This window comes from Herpailurus yagouaroundi, unplaced genomic scaffold (genome assembly GCF_014898765.1).
Source record: "Herpailurus yagouaroundi ecotype Mexico unplaced genomic scaffold, PumYag 77, whole genome shotgun sequence".
Lineage (NCBI taxonomy): Eukaryota > Metazoa > Chordata > Mammalia > Carnivora > Felidae > Herpailurus > Herpailurus yagouaroundi.
Window position 1 is genome coordinate 23355004 of NW_024412388.1, and position 13653 is coordinate 23368656.

Here is a 13653-nt window from a genome sequence, read left to right on the forward strand (position 1 = left end):
CTCGCTGAGGTTCAGAGAAGCTTAGGAACCTGTCCGTGCTCGCACAGCGGCTATCGGTAGAGGAAGGAAATGAAAGGGTAAAACTGAATTTTGACACCAGGAGGAGACCCAGGTTTGGCTCCCACTCCATTCTTTCATAGCTCTCTGGCCTCAGGTTTCTCGAACTCTCTGAGCCTCAATTTCCACCGACCAGGAGGCCAGACCTGCCCGAGGCTGTAATGAGGTGATGGGAGAAGTGCCCACCGCCCTCCCCCCATCAGGGCACCCCGCACGGTGTCTCACCCCAGCGCTTTGGCAATCTGCTCCCTGGCCCTAATCCCCTCCCCCGCTCGCACGCCAGGTCCAGCCTCTGTCCTCCCCAAGTGCAGAGAAGGCTAGAAGGCTCGAAGCTCTGGGGGCCGTAAGCCTGGCCCCTCCGTCTGCCCCCCTGCGGGTCGGCAGAGACAGGGTGGGCGGCCTGGAAGCCGAGCTTCCTCCTCCTTCCCCCTCTGCCTGTCGCCCATCCCTGAGCCAAGGGGCCCGGAGAGAAACGCGACACCTCCCAGCAGCTCCTGTGTGCCCACGCGCCCATCTGCGAGGCCCCTGTGTATGACTTCCGGGCACCGACCCTGGGCGTCGCCGGCCCCAGCCCAAGCCATCGTTCACACCAGCGCTGACGCTGAAGTTTGGATTTCTACCCAGGTTCTGGGTCATTTCCTCATTCAGTAGGCAGCATGCTGGGCCCTGCAAATCATAACAACGATAATATGACAGCAACAGGGCGAGAAAACAGCCCCCAGCTGTAGAGCCCCTGCCCTAAGCCAGGCACGGTTCAAAGCACCGGACGCATAGGGCAGGTACCACTATTGTCCCCATTTTATAGGCGAGGAAACTGAGCCCTGGGTTTGAATAAGCTGCCCGAGGTCGCACAGCTAGTCAGCGAGCAGAGCTGGGATTGGCATAAAGGTTTGCCTGTAAAAGACCGAAGCCACAGGGGCGTCTGGGTGACTCAGTCGTTTGAGCCTCTGACTCTTGATTTCGGCTCAGATCATGGTGTCACCCGTTGTGAGATCAAGCCCCGTGTCGGGCCCCAAGGATTCTCTCTCTTCCTCTCCCTCTGCCCCTCCTCTGCTTGTACTCTCTGTCTCTCTCTCTCTCTCAGAATAAAAATAAGTAAACATTTAAAGTAAGTGAAAGACCGAAGCCACAGAAGGGCTTGTTTTCTTTTTTTAATTTTTTAAATGTTTCTATTTATTTTTGAGAGAGACAGAGCATGAGTGGGGGAGGGGGGAGAGAGAGAGAGAGAGAGAGAGAGAGAGAGAAAATCCCAAGCAGGCTCCAGGCTCCGAGCTGTCAGCATAGAACCCGACACGGGGCTTGAACTCATGGACCGTGAGATCGTGCCCTGAGCCAAAATCACTTAACCGACCGAGTCATCCAGGAGCCCCTCATTGTTTTCTATATATTACCTGTTAATCTCCACCATAGTCTCCAAATACCCGCCTTATCGCCCACACTTGCATGTGAATAAACAGGCTCTGAGAGGGAGAACATTGTGCCCAAGTGTGCAGCTGGGGCCACTTGACCCCAGAAGCATGTTGTCCCCACGCCTCCGGCTGAGGGTACCAGAGGGATGTACGGCACGAGAATTCAGAGAAGGTGAAGGGGGCCCTGCAGGTGGGGAGACAGCTCTAGGCTGTAGGGATTCAGAAAGAGGATGCAAAGACCTTCCAGAAGCTTCCTGGAGGAGAGGCCGTGTCAAGAGCTGGGCCTTGAGTGGTGGCAGGCCAACCCCTTACGTCCCAGCAGGCTCTGAACTGGGGTCCGGTTCTGTCATAAACCTCGACGTAGCGCCGGACTGGTCCCTTCTCCCCTTTTATAGCTGTGTGGTCCAGGGCTGTCAGGGGACCAGTGGCCTGAGGTCCCACAGTGAGGACCCAGGCCCGGGAGCTCCGTCCCAGAACTGTCTGGCAGTGAGGTGGGTGGGGGTGGAGGGGGTGGCTGAGGAGGAAAGACACCCCCACCCCCAGGCTGGAGTCATTACACGGTCACGGGCCTCTGGTTATGGCCTGTCTCCCCAGGAGACTGTACGCGCCCCGTGGGGCAGGGGCTGGGTCTGTGCTGGTGACACCTCGTCCCCCAGTTTCAGAGCAGGCACTTAAGAAACTTCAGTGAAGACAGGCAAGAAGGAACGGATCCGCAGGCCTTAGACGGCAACCCACCCCGGAAACACAGAGACCCGGTGTGAGTATCACGTCTTAAGAGAAATAAATTCCTGCAGGAAATGCTTGCCGGACACGTGGAGAGGCTTCCCTTGGAGGAGGGAAGTTCACGACGGTGACACTCACGCCTAGGGGCCATCCCGGGGCAAGAGGGCAGAGCCTGGTGTGCCCGCAGAGAAGAGAAACACTGGAGAGGCCAATTTTGGCTAAAAATGAAAGGATTTCTCAACAGGTAGAGTGACCTACTGGTCCCCAGGATACACCAAAGCCCTGTCACAAGAGGTACGCCGGCAGGGGTAGGCACAAGGACTTCTGCACCAAAGGGCCCAGGGCTGGGGGCTGGCCCGAGGCCCTCCCAGCTCTATGACCCTGTGACCCTAGGGGTCAGTCTGTGGTGCCAGGTCAGGGAAAACCGCTTCTCCTGAGGTTCTGCTCTGTTCTAGCACGGAGCACTATTCTTCCTCGTGGAATCCTTACCACATTCCATTCAGCGGGCGGTCACTGTCATCCCGTTTCGCAGGTGAGAAAATCGAGGCTCCGCGAGCTCAGAAGTGGCCTCTCCAGACTCACAGCTGGGAAATGTCACCTGGGCTTGAAATCAGGCCTCCCGACCCCAAAGCCGTCCGGCCTTAGTCAATCTGATTCTGATGTCCTGTGGTCCTGACATTCTCCCTTTGTGGCCTGAAACCAGTTCTTTCCCCCTGGGCGGGGGGGGGGGGGGGGGGAACCACAGGGCCCCCAACGCCACCACAGACTGGCCCCGGCCCAACCGCAGCCCCCAGGCGGCCTTACCACAGTCAGCTTCGTGGTTTCCTGAACATTCTCAACCAACGGTCGCTTTTACCATAATGGTTCCCGCGAGAGGCTGCCGGTCAATTTTCCTTCTGAAGGGTAAAGTGGCTGACGTGGGGGGGGGGGGGAACCACGAGCCGCCCCTCCCCCAAAGCCTCCTTGTTTATCTCACACTCAGGCCACACTGTATCATTTCAGCTTAATTTTATTTCCTCTTATAAATGGGCACAGCACGGGAAGTGTTAAAAAAAAAAAAAAAAAAGAACAACCAAACAGAAAACAAAAACAAAACCACCAAACAGCTCCTTCACAAGGCTGGGACAGGTGAGTACCCCCAGTGGCGGGAGGGGGGGGGGCAGGCACCTGGGTCTCTTTTTCCAGTCTTTTCCCTCTGCTTTTCCTTATTTAGAGATTTGGCCGTGAACTCAGGACAGGTATGGTTAATAAACAGGTTATGGGAGGGGGGGAGAGGAAGGGCAGGGAAGGCTTGGGGGAGGGAAGGACAGACTCCCCCCCACCCCAGGCCGGGTACGCGAAGGGTTCTGTACAGGAGAAAGGACGCACGGGAGGGACATTGTCTTCAGGGGGCTCTCTGGAGCCACACTGCCTACGAAAAGTATTTACACGTATTTGCCACGCTGTGCACTAAGCTGCCGGGTGGGCACCGGGGGGCGGGGGGGGGATGCTGGACCCATCAGCCCTTAGATGGCAACTCCAGGACCCAGTCTTGGCATCTCCGTAAATCTGTACAGTTCGTGGGCTTCTATTTACAGGCAGGAGGCCTGAGGAAGCAAGTCCAGGGTGGTGGCTGTCAGGAGAAATCCGGGAGAGCCCAGGAGGTGGTGGCCACTCCCGCCCCACCGGAGAGGCCAAGATAGGTTTGCTTCCTGCGCCCGGGGCCCCAGCCTGGAGGCCTGGACAGATGGCTTTGCCAGCCCCGGCGGGGATCTGGCCCGAGCACCCCAAGCCACGGACTGCAGACCTGCCTCACCCAGCCCTGGTTGCCACCCAGCCCCCTCCAGGGCTGAAGAGGACGCACCTTTCAGGAGAGGTATGCCCCTGTGGCCCCTTAGGGAGACAGAACCTGGGTTCTAGAAGTCACAGCTGGAGCGAGGGCCCGAACCCCACCTCCCGAGGCCCCAGCCACCCTCCCTGGCAGCTGAGGCCCCAGGGAGGTTCTCGGGCCACACAAGCCCCCTCCCCTTTGGAATCGGCCCGGCTTCTAGGAAATGCCAGGGCCTTGCGGGACACCCTCCCTAAGCACACTGGTGTGTCTGGGGACCCATCTGCCCAGGCCCTGCTTGCATCACACCTCGTGCCCAGGCAGAGTGACAGCCCCGCACCCACATTGCACCGAGGAGAGCCCCAGCTCATCCTTTTAACCGACCTCTCTCCTGGACTGCCCTGCCCCAGCCGGGCTGGCCGGAATGAACTTGGGCCAGTCAGACTGTGTTGTTCCACGAGGATAAAGCCTGGGCCTTGGGCTCAGGTCCAGAGCTCCATGAACGAGGCCCTTGGCCCCTTCTCTCAAACGCTAAGGACAGAGAGAAGAGGCCCGTGTGCCAGGAGGCAAAGCCCCAAGTCCCAAGTTAGAAGCCAGCCCTATGTGGGGAGTCAGGCCTGCTGGGACCAGACTGGACCCCTGCAGGGGGCCACTCCAAGCCCACTCCAGCCAGACCAAGTCCAGCTCCTCCGTCCTTGCCAGGCCCTGCCCCACCATGGGCTACATGTGGCCCATGCAGGGGTCTCCTACCCCAGGCCCACCATCCCTGGGCTCACGTCCCCTCTCCTCCATGCTCCCTGGCTTCTCAGCCTTGGCCTGCCCAGACCTGGTCACCAGAGCTGCTGGCCCCCCACAGCAGCCTACCAGGGAGCTGCTGGGACATCAGTCCCTCCTCCCCTCGCCCTTCCACACTCCAGGGATGACTGAGGCCAGGTCGCCTCACCTTCAACAAATCATGGGCCCAGGGTGCCTCCCCTCACTCCTGCCCATCACAAAGTTTGGGACCGGCTGGGCTCCTCACAGGCCTCCAGGCCCTGCCCGGGGGGACACTGAGTCCGAAAGACAAAGCCCCAGCCCAGAAGCAGGATGGTGGAAAAGACAGGGTGTGGAAGTTCCCTGGACCCTTGCTCTCAATGCCTCGGGCACCCCCCACCCCCCTCACCCGGCAGAAATCTGCTGCCAGGGAGTCTAGAAATAAAAGCTGGGATCCTGACTTTAATCTGGGCTGAAGGTTGGGGGGGGGGGGGGGGGGGCACCCCCCCACCCCCAACCCAGCCCCCCCCCCGGGCCCCCAGGAGCCCCCACCAAGCACACCCTCCCCCCCCAAGGAGATTTGTGACCCCACATTTAAAATATCTACAGAAGCGGCCCCCTCGCAAGGGTAACACAGAAGGGGGAGGTGAGCCGGGGCCTGGGACGCCCTCCCCCCCCCCCCCCCCCCCCACCTGCTCTCAGCTCCCGGCCTCGGGCAGTGTGTCTGGCTGGGCTGCTTCAAGAACCATCAGCTTGTCTGGCCAGCGAGCGGGCAGGTGTCCACGGGGAGGGCCCCAGGGCGGGACCGAGGTGGGCCTGGTGAGGCCGCGGGGAGGGTGCAGGAGGCCCAGGCGACAGGGCCCACCCTCGCAGGCACTTTGGAGACTTGTGTCCTGGGAGGCAGAGTCAGCCCCTAGCTCAGAGCAGGAGAGGGTACAGGGAGACCGGGAGCCAGGCCGCACACCCCTCCCTGCCCAGGCCTTGTGGTCCTGGGTGACCCAAACCCCCTCCACATTTCCAGGAACCAGCCTGCCTTCCTCAGCAAGGCTCCTAGCTAGCCGGGGACTGGCCCCGAACTCACTCCTCGGCGAGCTACAGAGGGGAGGGGAGGGGAGCAGGCCCCACCGATGTGCAATGCCCTGGGGGGGGGGGGGGGGGGGGGCGGCACCCCCCCCCCCACTCTATTTCAGGAGAGGCAAGCAAGTGCCCGCCGGTTCCCCTGCAGCACAAGCACGGGGCTGTGCAGGGGGGAGACTGTACCTCCACGTGGGATCGTATCTGACATGCTGGGGGTGGCGGCCGCGTGGTTGGTGCTGGCGTCGTGGTGAGGGGCTGAGTGGGGCAGGGCAACTCTGGGGACCCAATATGGGCTGACTGTTCCAGCCTGACTCCACCCTCTCCGGTGAGCCCGGGAGCTGGGGACAGCCTGCCTGGTGCCACAGTGTGCGTGGGGGGAGGGGGACAGAGGGAGGGGCAGGCCACACTGTCACCACCATCAGGGGACGATGACTAGTGCCTTGCATTGTTGTGAGCATTGGGGGGGGGGGGGGGCGCGGGGTGAGAAACACGTGAGAATAAGCATCTTTGGAAGCATGTCTGTGACAGGTCTGCACCGGCTGGGTGAGCGGGACCGCGCAAGGTTTTGTCGTTGCGCATCGTCGCCTTCGTGTGTGACGTCATGCGTGACCGTGTGGGAGATGGTGTCTGTGCAGAGTGCGCCTGCAAGAGGGAGGGAGGCCCAGGCAGCCCAGCCCCTCCTCACCAGTGGCCGCCAGAGCATTCTTAGCAAGTCGATTCCTTAGGGGCACGCTGGGATGAGGTGAGGCCTGTGGTAGGTGGGCGCTGGGCAGGGGCCAGGGGAGAATGGCCCCACCACCCCAGAGAGGCCAGGGCAAAACAGGCTGGTGACGAGAGGAACCGTCTCTCCCGGGCAGAGAGGGGCCCCGGGACGGTCGCGAGAGGCCGCAGTGTCTCGATGATGTCGAGGGCTGAGCTGGCCAAACGCTCGTCCTGGAAACCAGCCTGCGTGCCTCTCCGCCTCCGAAACGAGACTTCAGCTGGCCCTGGGGGGGGGGGGGGGGGCCAGGTTGGGGCCTGGAGCCCATCTCAAGCCCCACCCTTTCTTCTCCCAGCCAATCCGGAGCTTCCTTCCTCCTGTCCGGCCGACACGAGGTCCTGAAGCCCCAGGCTGATTGTGGGGGAGGGCAGGGGGACAAGAGATGAGCTGGTAAGGGCACAGTCTAGGGCAGATGGCAGTGCCCCCTGTCCCTCAGGTAAGATCTGCGTGAGGCTGGCTGTCTGGGCAGACCCTGGGAGGGCGGGCAGAGATGAACCGCGGCCAGACTCCCTCCCAGGCCCAGTCCCAGGCCAGGGCTGGTGGGGCCGGGCCGGGGGCTAGGCGGAGGGGTGACGCTGAGGCTACGGGAGGCACTGTGGCTCCACTAGGCTCCGCTAGGCGTAGAATTCCTCCTGCTTGTCAGGCTTCTGGTACGTGACGCTGGCCTGCTTGGGCTCCTCCAGTGTGTAGCTGCCCTCATCCTTCTTCTTCATGCGGTAGATGAGCAGCGTGACCAGGAAGGCCGCGAACAGGGCGCCCACCACCCCGCCTACAATCACAGCTGCGGAGAACGAAGGCAGAGGTCAAGGGCTAAAGACAAGCTGGGGACAAGCTCAGAACCTGGGGAAAGGGCAGAGGGCCCCGGGCGGGGAGGGGGCTCAGAGCCTTGAATCTGAGGCGCGGGGTGGCCAATTCTCACACGGGCAGCGCTGGCTGGCCTTCACAGACCTCGCCGGAAGGAGGATGTGGAGGCAGGGTCAGACCCTGGGACAGGGGAAGGTCAGAGGAGGAAACAAAAGGAGGGTCTGGGGGTTGAGTCCCCAGCTTTCCCTTCCTAGGAGACTAGGCTCCTAGAAACCCCACGCCCTGACCTCTTCTCGGGTCCCTAGACATCCAAACTGAGGCCCGACCAGCTGCCTCGCTCTGGGCTCCTCCCAGACCCCAAGCCTCACCTACGAGCACCTCCTTCCGCTCTAGGATGCTCTTCTGAGGCAGCTGAGCAGCTGAGCTGCCTGGGTCGATGGCATTGTCCAGGAGGCTGGGGCCTGGGCCAGCACCCTTGGGCAGCGTCCCAGGTGGAGGTGACGGCTTGGCTGCAGCCCCGCCCACAGCCACCACCTCATTGGCTGTGTCTGGCTGTGTGGTCTCTTCCTCCGGCAGCTCAAAGTCCCCGCTGGGCCCCCCGCTCACGGGCACCTCTGGCTCATCCCGGATCGTGGTCAGGACGGACTCCGGAGTTGGGGTCTGGAGGGAGGGAGGCATGAGCCTAGGAGCCAGGCCTCAGCCCCTCCTGCCATGGGGCACCCCCCCCACCTCTGCCCAAACCACCCCGCATTCCCAGTGGGTCTGACGCTTACTTAACTAAGCACTCGCTATGTGCCAGGCACTGTGCTAAACACGTTATGGGCGTTTTGCCCTCACAACACCCCCATGAAGGAGGTACTGTTACCCCTGAAATAGGGCTGGAAATAGGTTCAGAGAAGTTAAGTGACTTGCCAAGGACATACAGCTAGTAAAGCAGTAGAAGCAGAACTAAAATCCAGATCCACCCAATTCCAACGTCTCGGGTTTGTAACCACCCCACACCGCCTCTGTTCTCACCTGGCCACATCCTATCCCCACCCCATCTGTCACCTCCCCCTCTAGCCGCCTCTTGGTAATAACGATCGTTGGGAGATCGCTGTGGAATTGCTGTTTGGGGACTGCTAGGCGCTGCCTGGTCCCCAGGCCACGTACCTGGGGCAGGGGTGAGGCCCTCAGCCCGGGGGGTCAGTTCAAGTGTACAAGTGCAGAGTGTGATGCCCCTTGGAGGCAAGCGTCCAGGAAACCAGCCCGGCGGCTCCCACCAGGGGGAAGCAGGACCAGGGCTGGGTTTGGGGCAAGGATGTAGGTGCCTGGGGGTGAGCAGGGCGAGGTGGGCCTGGTGCCCCGCCCTCCATCCCCTGTCACTGTTTCCTCTTCCTGCTTGGCCAGCGTCTGGGAAGTACCAGGCTGCCCCAGCTGCTCAGAGGAGCTGAGGGCGGGGTCTGCATCTGGCCGGGGCTGGGGAGTCAGAGGCGCTGAGGGGGACCTGAAGGCACCTCTCCCACCTGAGGGCCCTCCTCCCTCCGTGAGGCCGGCTGCAAAGGGCTTTTGTACCCCAATCAGTGCGACCTCCTCCCCCTCCTAGCCCAGCCCACCCAGCAGGGACCAGGCTACTGCTCCCACTTCCTTGATCCCATGCACCCCCACAGTCCTGACGTCCGCATCCTCCCCCCTTCAACCCTCCACCCCCCACCCCCAACCCCCCCCCCCCCCCCCACACACACACACATGCCCTGGCCTCTCTCTAGAGCCAACTGCGGGGCTCAGATGCTGACTCTGCCATCGCGGGTGAGGCCTGGTCTGCAGCAGGAGGAAGGCGCAGTGCCGCCCACAGCGTGGATGCCAGGGTGAGGGAGGGCACGGGGACGCTCAGCTCTGAGCCGGCCACCCGGGCAGCACACCGCACACGTGAGCTGAGGGCTCTCCTCTCCCTCGGCCTCCCCCCGCCCCCCCAGTCACCCTCAGACTAACGACGACGGCGATGACGGTGACCGTGACGATACCGAAGCCTCTGTCTGGTTTACCATTGCCAGGCCCCGTTTTAGGCGCTTTGGATGATTCCGCAACACTAGGGTCCGCGTCCTATTATTTCCTCCTTCTCGCAGGTGAGGAAATGGACGTACAGAAAGAATCGACGACTTCCTGAGCTCACTCCAGGATGCCTGCCCCCTGGCCCTGCACAGGCCCCTTGCCCCGCCCCCCCCCCCAAACCACGCTCTACCCGATTCTTTCCCCACCCCTATCTTGTCCCAACATCCTAAGCCCCAGGGCCAGTCTCCCTTCCATCCCCATCCACCTCGACCTCTGTCCCCATCCTGTGTTTCACGCCCCCAGCCTTGGCCCTCTGGCCTCACCCTCTCTAGCCATGTCTGGCCCATCTCCAGACCCTCCTGGTCCCCGCCCCGCCCAGCTGCAACCTCCCCTGCCCAGGCCCGACCCACCCGCCTCTGCTCTCGCTCCCTGTCCTCCCCCAAACTGCTCACCTGAGCCACTTCCGTGGGTCCAGGGGCCGTGGTCCCCAGGGGCAGGGTGCTCTTCTCAGGGCTGTCAGGCTCCTGGGTGGTAGCTGGCCTGGGAAGGGCCCTTGGCCTGGAGGTAGCTGTGCTGACCAACCTGGGTGTCGGGGCCTCTGTGTCCAAGACAGCCACCGTGGTGGGAGGCGAGGGCGCCGCTGGGGTGGTGGCCCGGGCCGTGGCCGCCGTGGTCAGCGGAAGAGGCAGAAGCCTCTGTGCACCGGTGGTCCTTATGACAGAGGTGATGGCCGTGGAAGGGGGTGCCGCGGGGATGCTGGGGGCGGCGGTGGCCACCGTGGCGGGCACCGTGGCCACGGTCAGGGCCCCCGCGGTCGTGGCAGCAGTGGTAGCCGTGGGCATGGAGACGGTGGTGGCTCTCTGGCTGGGCTCTTCCGGGACCTCGGTCACCACCGGGGGGGTGGTGGCTGGCTCCGGGGTAGGGTGCTCAGAGGGGAGCTCTTCAAACGGGGTGCCCACGGGCTGGATGTCCATGGTGGGCGGCACCGCGGGTGTGGTGGACACTGCCGTGGCCACATCTGGGCTGAACCGCATGGCTGTCTCAATGCCCGACTCCTGCTCGAAGTCTGAGGGGGTGGGGAAGAGGAGAGAGCTAGGGAGCTGGCTGATCATGAGGGCAGGAGGGTCCCAGGTAAGCAATGGCCACCAAGATGGGACGGATCCCAGCCCTCACTCCATGCAAGTTCCCCGGGACAAGATGAGGGAAAGACGTAAGGCACAGCCTGCCCACAGGTCAACAGCTGGTCGGCGGCTGGTGCATGTTCCCTAAGCCTTCCCTGCCGAGCCAAAAATTCCTCGGGGGGTGGGGACAGGGGAGGGAGGGCACCTCTTCCAGGAAGTCTTCTCTGATTTTTCCAGACCCCCCCGGGCCTGGACCTAGTGGCAGTCTAAAAGCCCTACGGGCTGCAGATCTTGCTAAAAGCTGGGGGGAAGCAGGGGAGTGGCATTCTGGGAAAAGCCAGGCCTAGATAAACCCCCGCCATGAGCATGAGGCGCTTAAGGGCTTCTCCGGAGGCACAGGCCACAGGAAGACAGCAAGGAGGAGAAGGAGCCCTTCCTACAGGGAAATGCTTGAGCAGTCTGGCGGACTCTGAGCCAGGACAAGGGAAGGGGCCCGGGAGGAAATAGGGGACAGAGAGAGAGAGAGAGAGAGAGAAGGTGCAGCCCACTCCCTGGGCCCCTGATCAGGCAGAGGAGGGGTGGAGAGCAGCCAGAGAGGTTCAGGAGTAGAGACATGACCCAGCAGAGATGGATTTTATGAAGATTAACTTGCAAGAGGCTTACATGGAGTAGGGCTAAAGCGGGGAGACTAGAGGTAGAGGACTGTGGGTGGCCAGGCCCATAGCACAGAGACCTCCTACCATCCCATCAGACCACCTTGTCCTCTCACAGGGCCCAATCTCAGCACATACCCCTTTTTAAAAAAAAAAAAAAAAAGAAAAGTCATCTTGGGGCACCTGGGTGGCTCAGTCGGTTAAATGTCCGACTTCGGCTCAGGTCATGATCTCGAAGTTTGTGAGTTCGAGCCCCGCCACGGGCTCTGCGCTGACAGTGTGGAGCCTGCTGGGGATTTTCTCTCACTCGCTCTCTCTCTGCCCCTACCCCCCCACGCTCTCTCGCTCTCTCAAAATAAATAAATGAATTAAAAAAAAAAAAAAAGTAATCTCAACACCCAAAGCGGGGCTCCGACTCAAGACCCCGAGATCAAGAGTCACAGCTCTTCCGACTGAGCCAGCCAGGTGCCCCGAACACACACCCCTTTTTTCTACCATTTTTAGAACTCCTCCCGTTCCAGACCCTGACATCTTACACCGAAGCCTTCCAGAGGCTCTGAGAAGAAGGCATAGCTCTTCTATCATTCCCAGGTGAGAACACAGGGACTCAGAGGGGGAGAGTGGCTGAAGGTAGCACAGGTTTTAAGCGCCGAAGCTGGGATTCAAACCATGGGTGCGGGGGCAACCTCCCTCACCTCACACTACCCTCCTGGCCTTTCCCAGGCCACAGAACTGGGCTGTCCCAGGCACTGGTGGAGGCGTCTGCCCCTTTCCACCGCTCCCCGAACTCTACCCTGGGCCACAGCTAACTGGACAGGAAGGGGGCCACCTGACCTAAGCGGAGTCAGTCAAATGGTTTCTGCTGAGGACGCGCCCCTGCAGATCCGAGAAGTGACTACTAAGTTCCTCCAAGAGGTCAGGGCAGTACTGAAAACTGGGTTACTGAGGGGCGTCCGTGCTCCCCAGCAGAGGCGGGAGGTCTTCAGGGAGACGCAAACAGTGCAGAGAGAACCGCGGGGAGCGGCGAGCCCCGAGCTCTGAGGTCTCAAAGCCCTGGCGACAGCCCCGGGAGGACGGGCTGCCCTTCCCCGTGCTTGCGGCCCAGAAGCTTCCCCTGCCTGACCACCCCACCCCCCACCCCGGCCCCTCACCCCCACCATGGAAACCAGCCTGCATGGGCCCCTGTTCCCAGTGATCCCAGAGCCTTGGGTGGGGCACCGGAGGCAGACGGCACTGCCCAGGCACAGGGCAAGGGGTTGGGCGGGGGAGGCGGGTACTTACAGCCCGAGCCGGACCCCGAGTAGAGGTCGTCCAGCTCGTCATCGGGGAAGGAGTCGTCATCCCCAGAGCCCTCCAGGTCCACGGGCCTCTCGAAGTTCTCACTGCGCCAGCGCTGAGCCTGAGGAAGGCAGAGGCGGGCACAGAGCTCAGCACCTGCAGCCCAGACGTGCCCAGAGGGACAGCAGACACATCTGTGGGCCAAGCGACTGAGGAACAGCGTCAGGCGTGGCCACCACACGGGCCAACAGGGCCAGGGCGGGCCTGAATACCACCTCCTGGTACCCCCCAGAGGCTAGGACAGCAGCCCCACCTTCCTGCCCCCACCAGGGACCCGGACCACTCCCAGACGCCCTGATCAGAACTGCTGGGCGGCAGACCGGGGGTCTAGAGCCAGAACGCTGGATGAGTCCCGCCTTCATCACTTACTAAACGTGTGACCGCTCTGTACTCATTACCCACAGTGCCTGCCTCACTGGTGCCGCGAGCACACGGCGTGCGGATGTGTGTGTGGTGCCCGGGACGCCTGGCGGGACTCTTGGCGTGGCCACGGTCATCAGCCCCGTTCTGCAGAGGAGGCAGCTGAGGCCCACCCAGCTGCCCTAGGTCACCAGAGAGCACGTGACACGACGAGATTCAGACTCTGCTGGGGACCCAATCGAAGTCTCAAAGGCAATGCGATTAGTCGGACACGGGGTTTAGGGAGACGAGGGGCTTTGGGAGGGGGGTACTTTGGGTAAGAGTGGGGAGGTGGAGGGAGAGAAGGGAGTGTAGGCTCCAGCCCTGCTCCTTGCAGGTTCCCCAGACTCCTCCCAGTGTCAGAAGCTGGGGAGGCCCGGGGCTGGGGCCGTCCCTCCCCACTGCAACCCTGGAGGACGGCCAGCACAAGGGGCAAGCAAGGCAGGAGTCCCTCCCCCTCCAAGGGGCAGCCGGGGCCCCATCCCCTGCTACACTTCTGACCCTGGCTCCAAGCCAAGTCAAGCCACAGTCCCTGCCCCTGAGGGCTTTCCCCAGGAAAGTGAGACGGATCTGGAGGGATTAGCGCTTGGGGCTGAAACAACGGAACAAGAGAGAAAGGCATCTCCAGCAGAGGGAAGAGAAAGAAATACGCCAAGTCTCCAAGTCTCCGAGGTGGGGAAGTGCAGCCGGTGTTCCCCGGGCTGGCCATGCCCGCCCTCCA

General features: G+C 62.0%; 1 protein-coding gene across 1 annotated transcript; it reads right to left on the minus strand.

The window, feature by feature from the left end:
- Nucleotides 1–3626: 3626 nt before the first annotated feature.
- SDC3 (syndecan 3) lies at nt 3627–13109 on the minus strand (the record flags this gene model as incomplete). Its single annotated transcript, XM_040455740.1, has 5 exons — nt 3627–7367; nt 7759–8050; nt 9874–10487; nt 12477–12594; nt 12903–13109. Coding segments are annotated over 5 exons (1398 nt in total), but the record flags the coding sequence as incomplete, so codon positions are not given.
- Between the last annotated feature and the right edge of the window lie 544 nt (nt 13110–13653).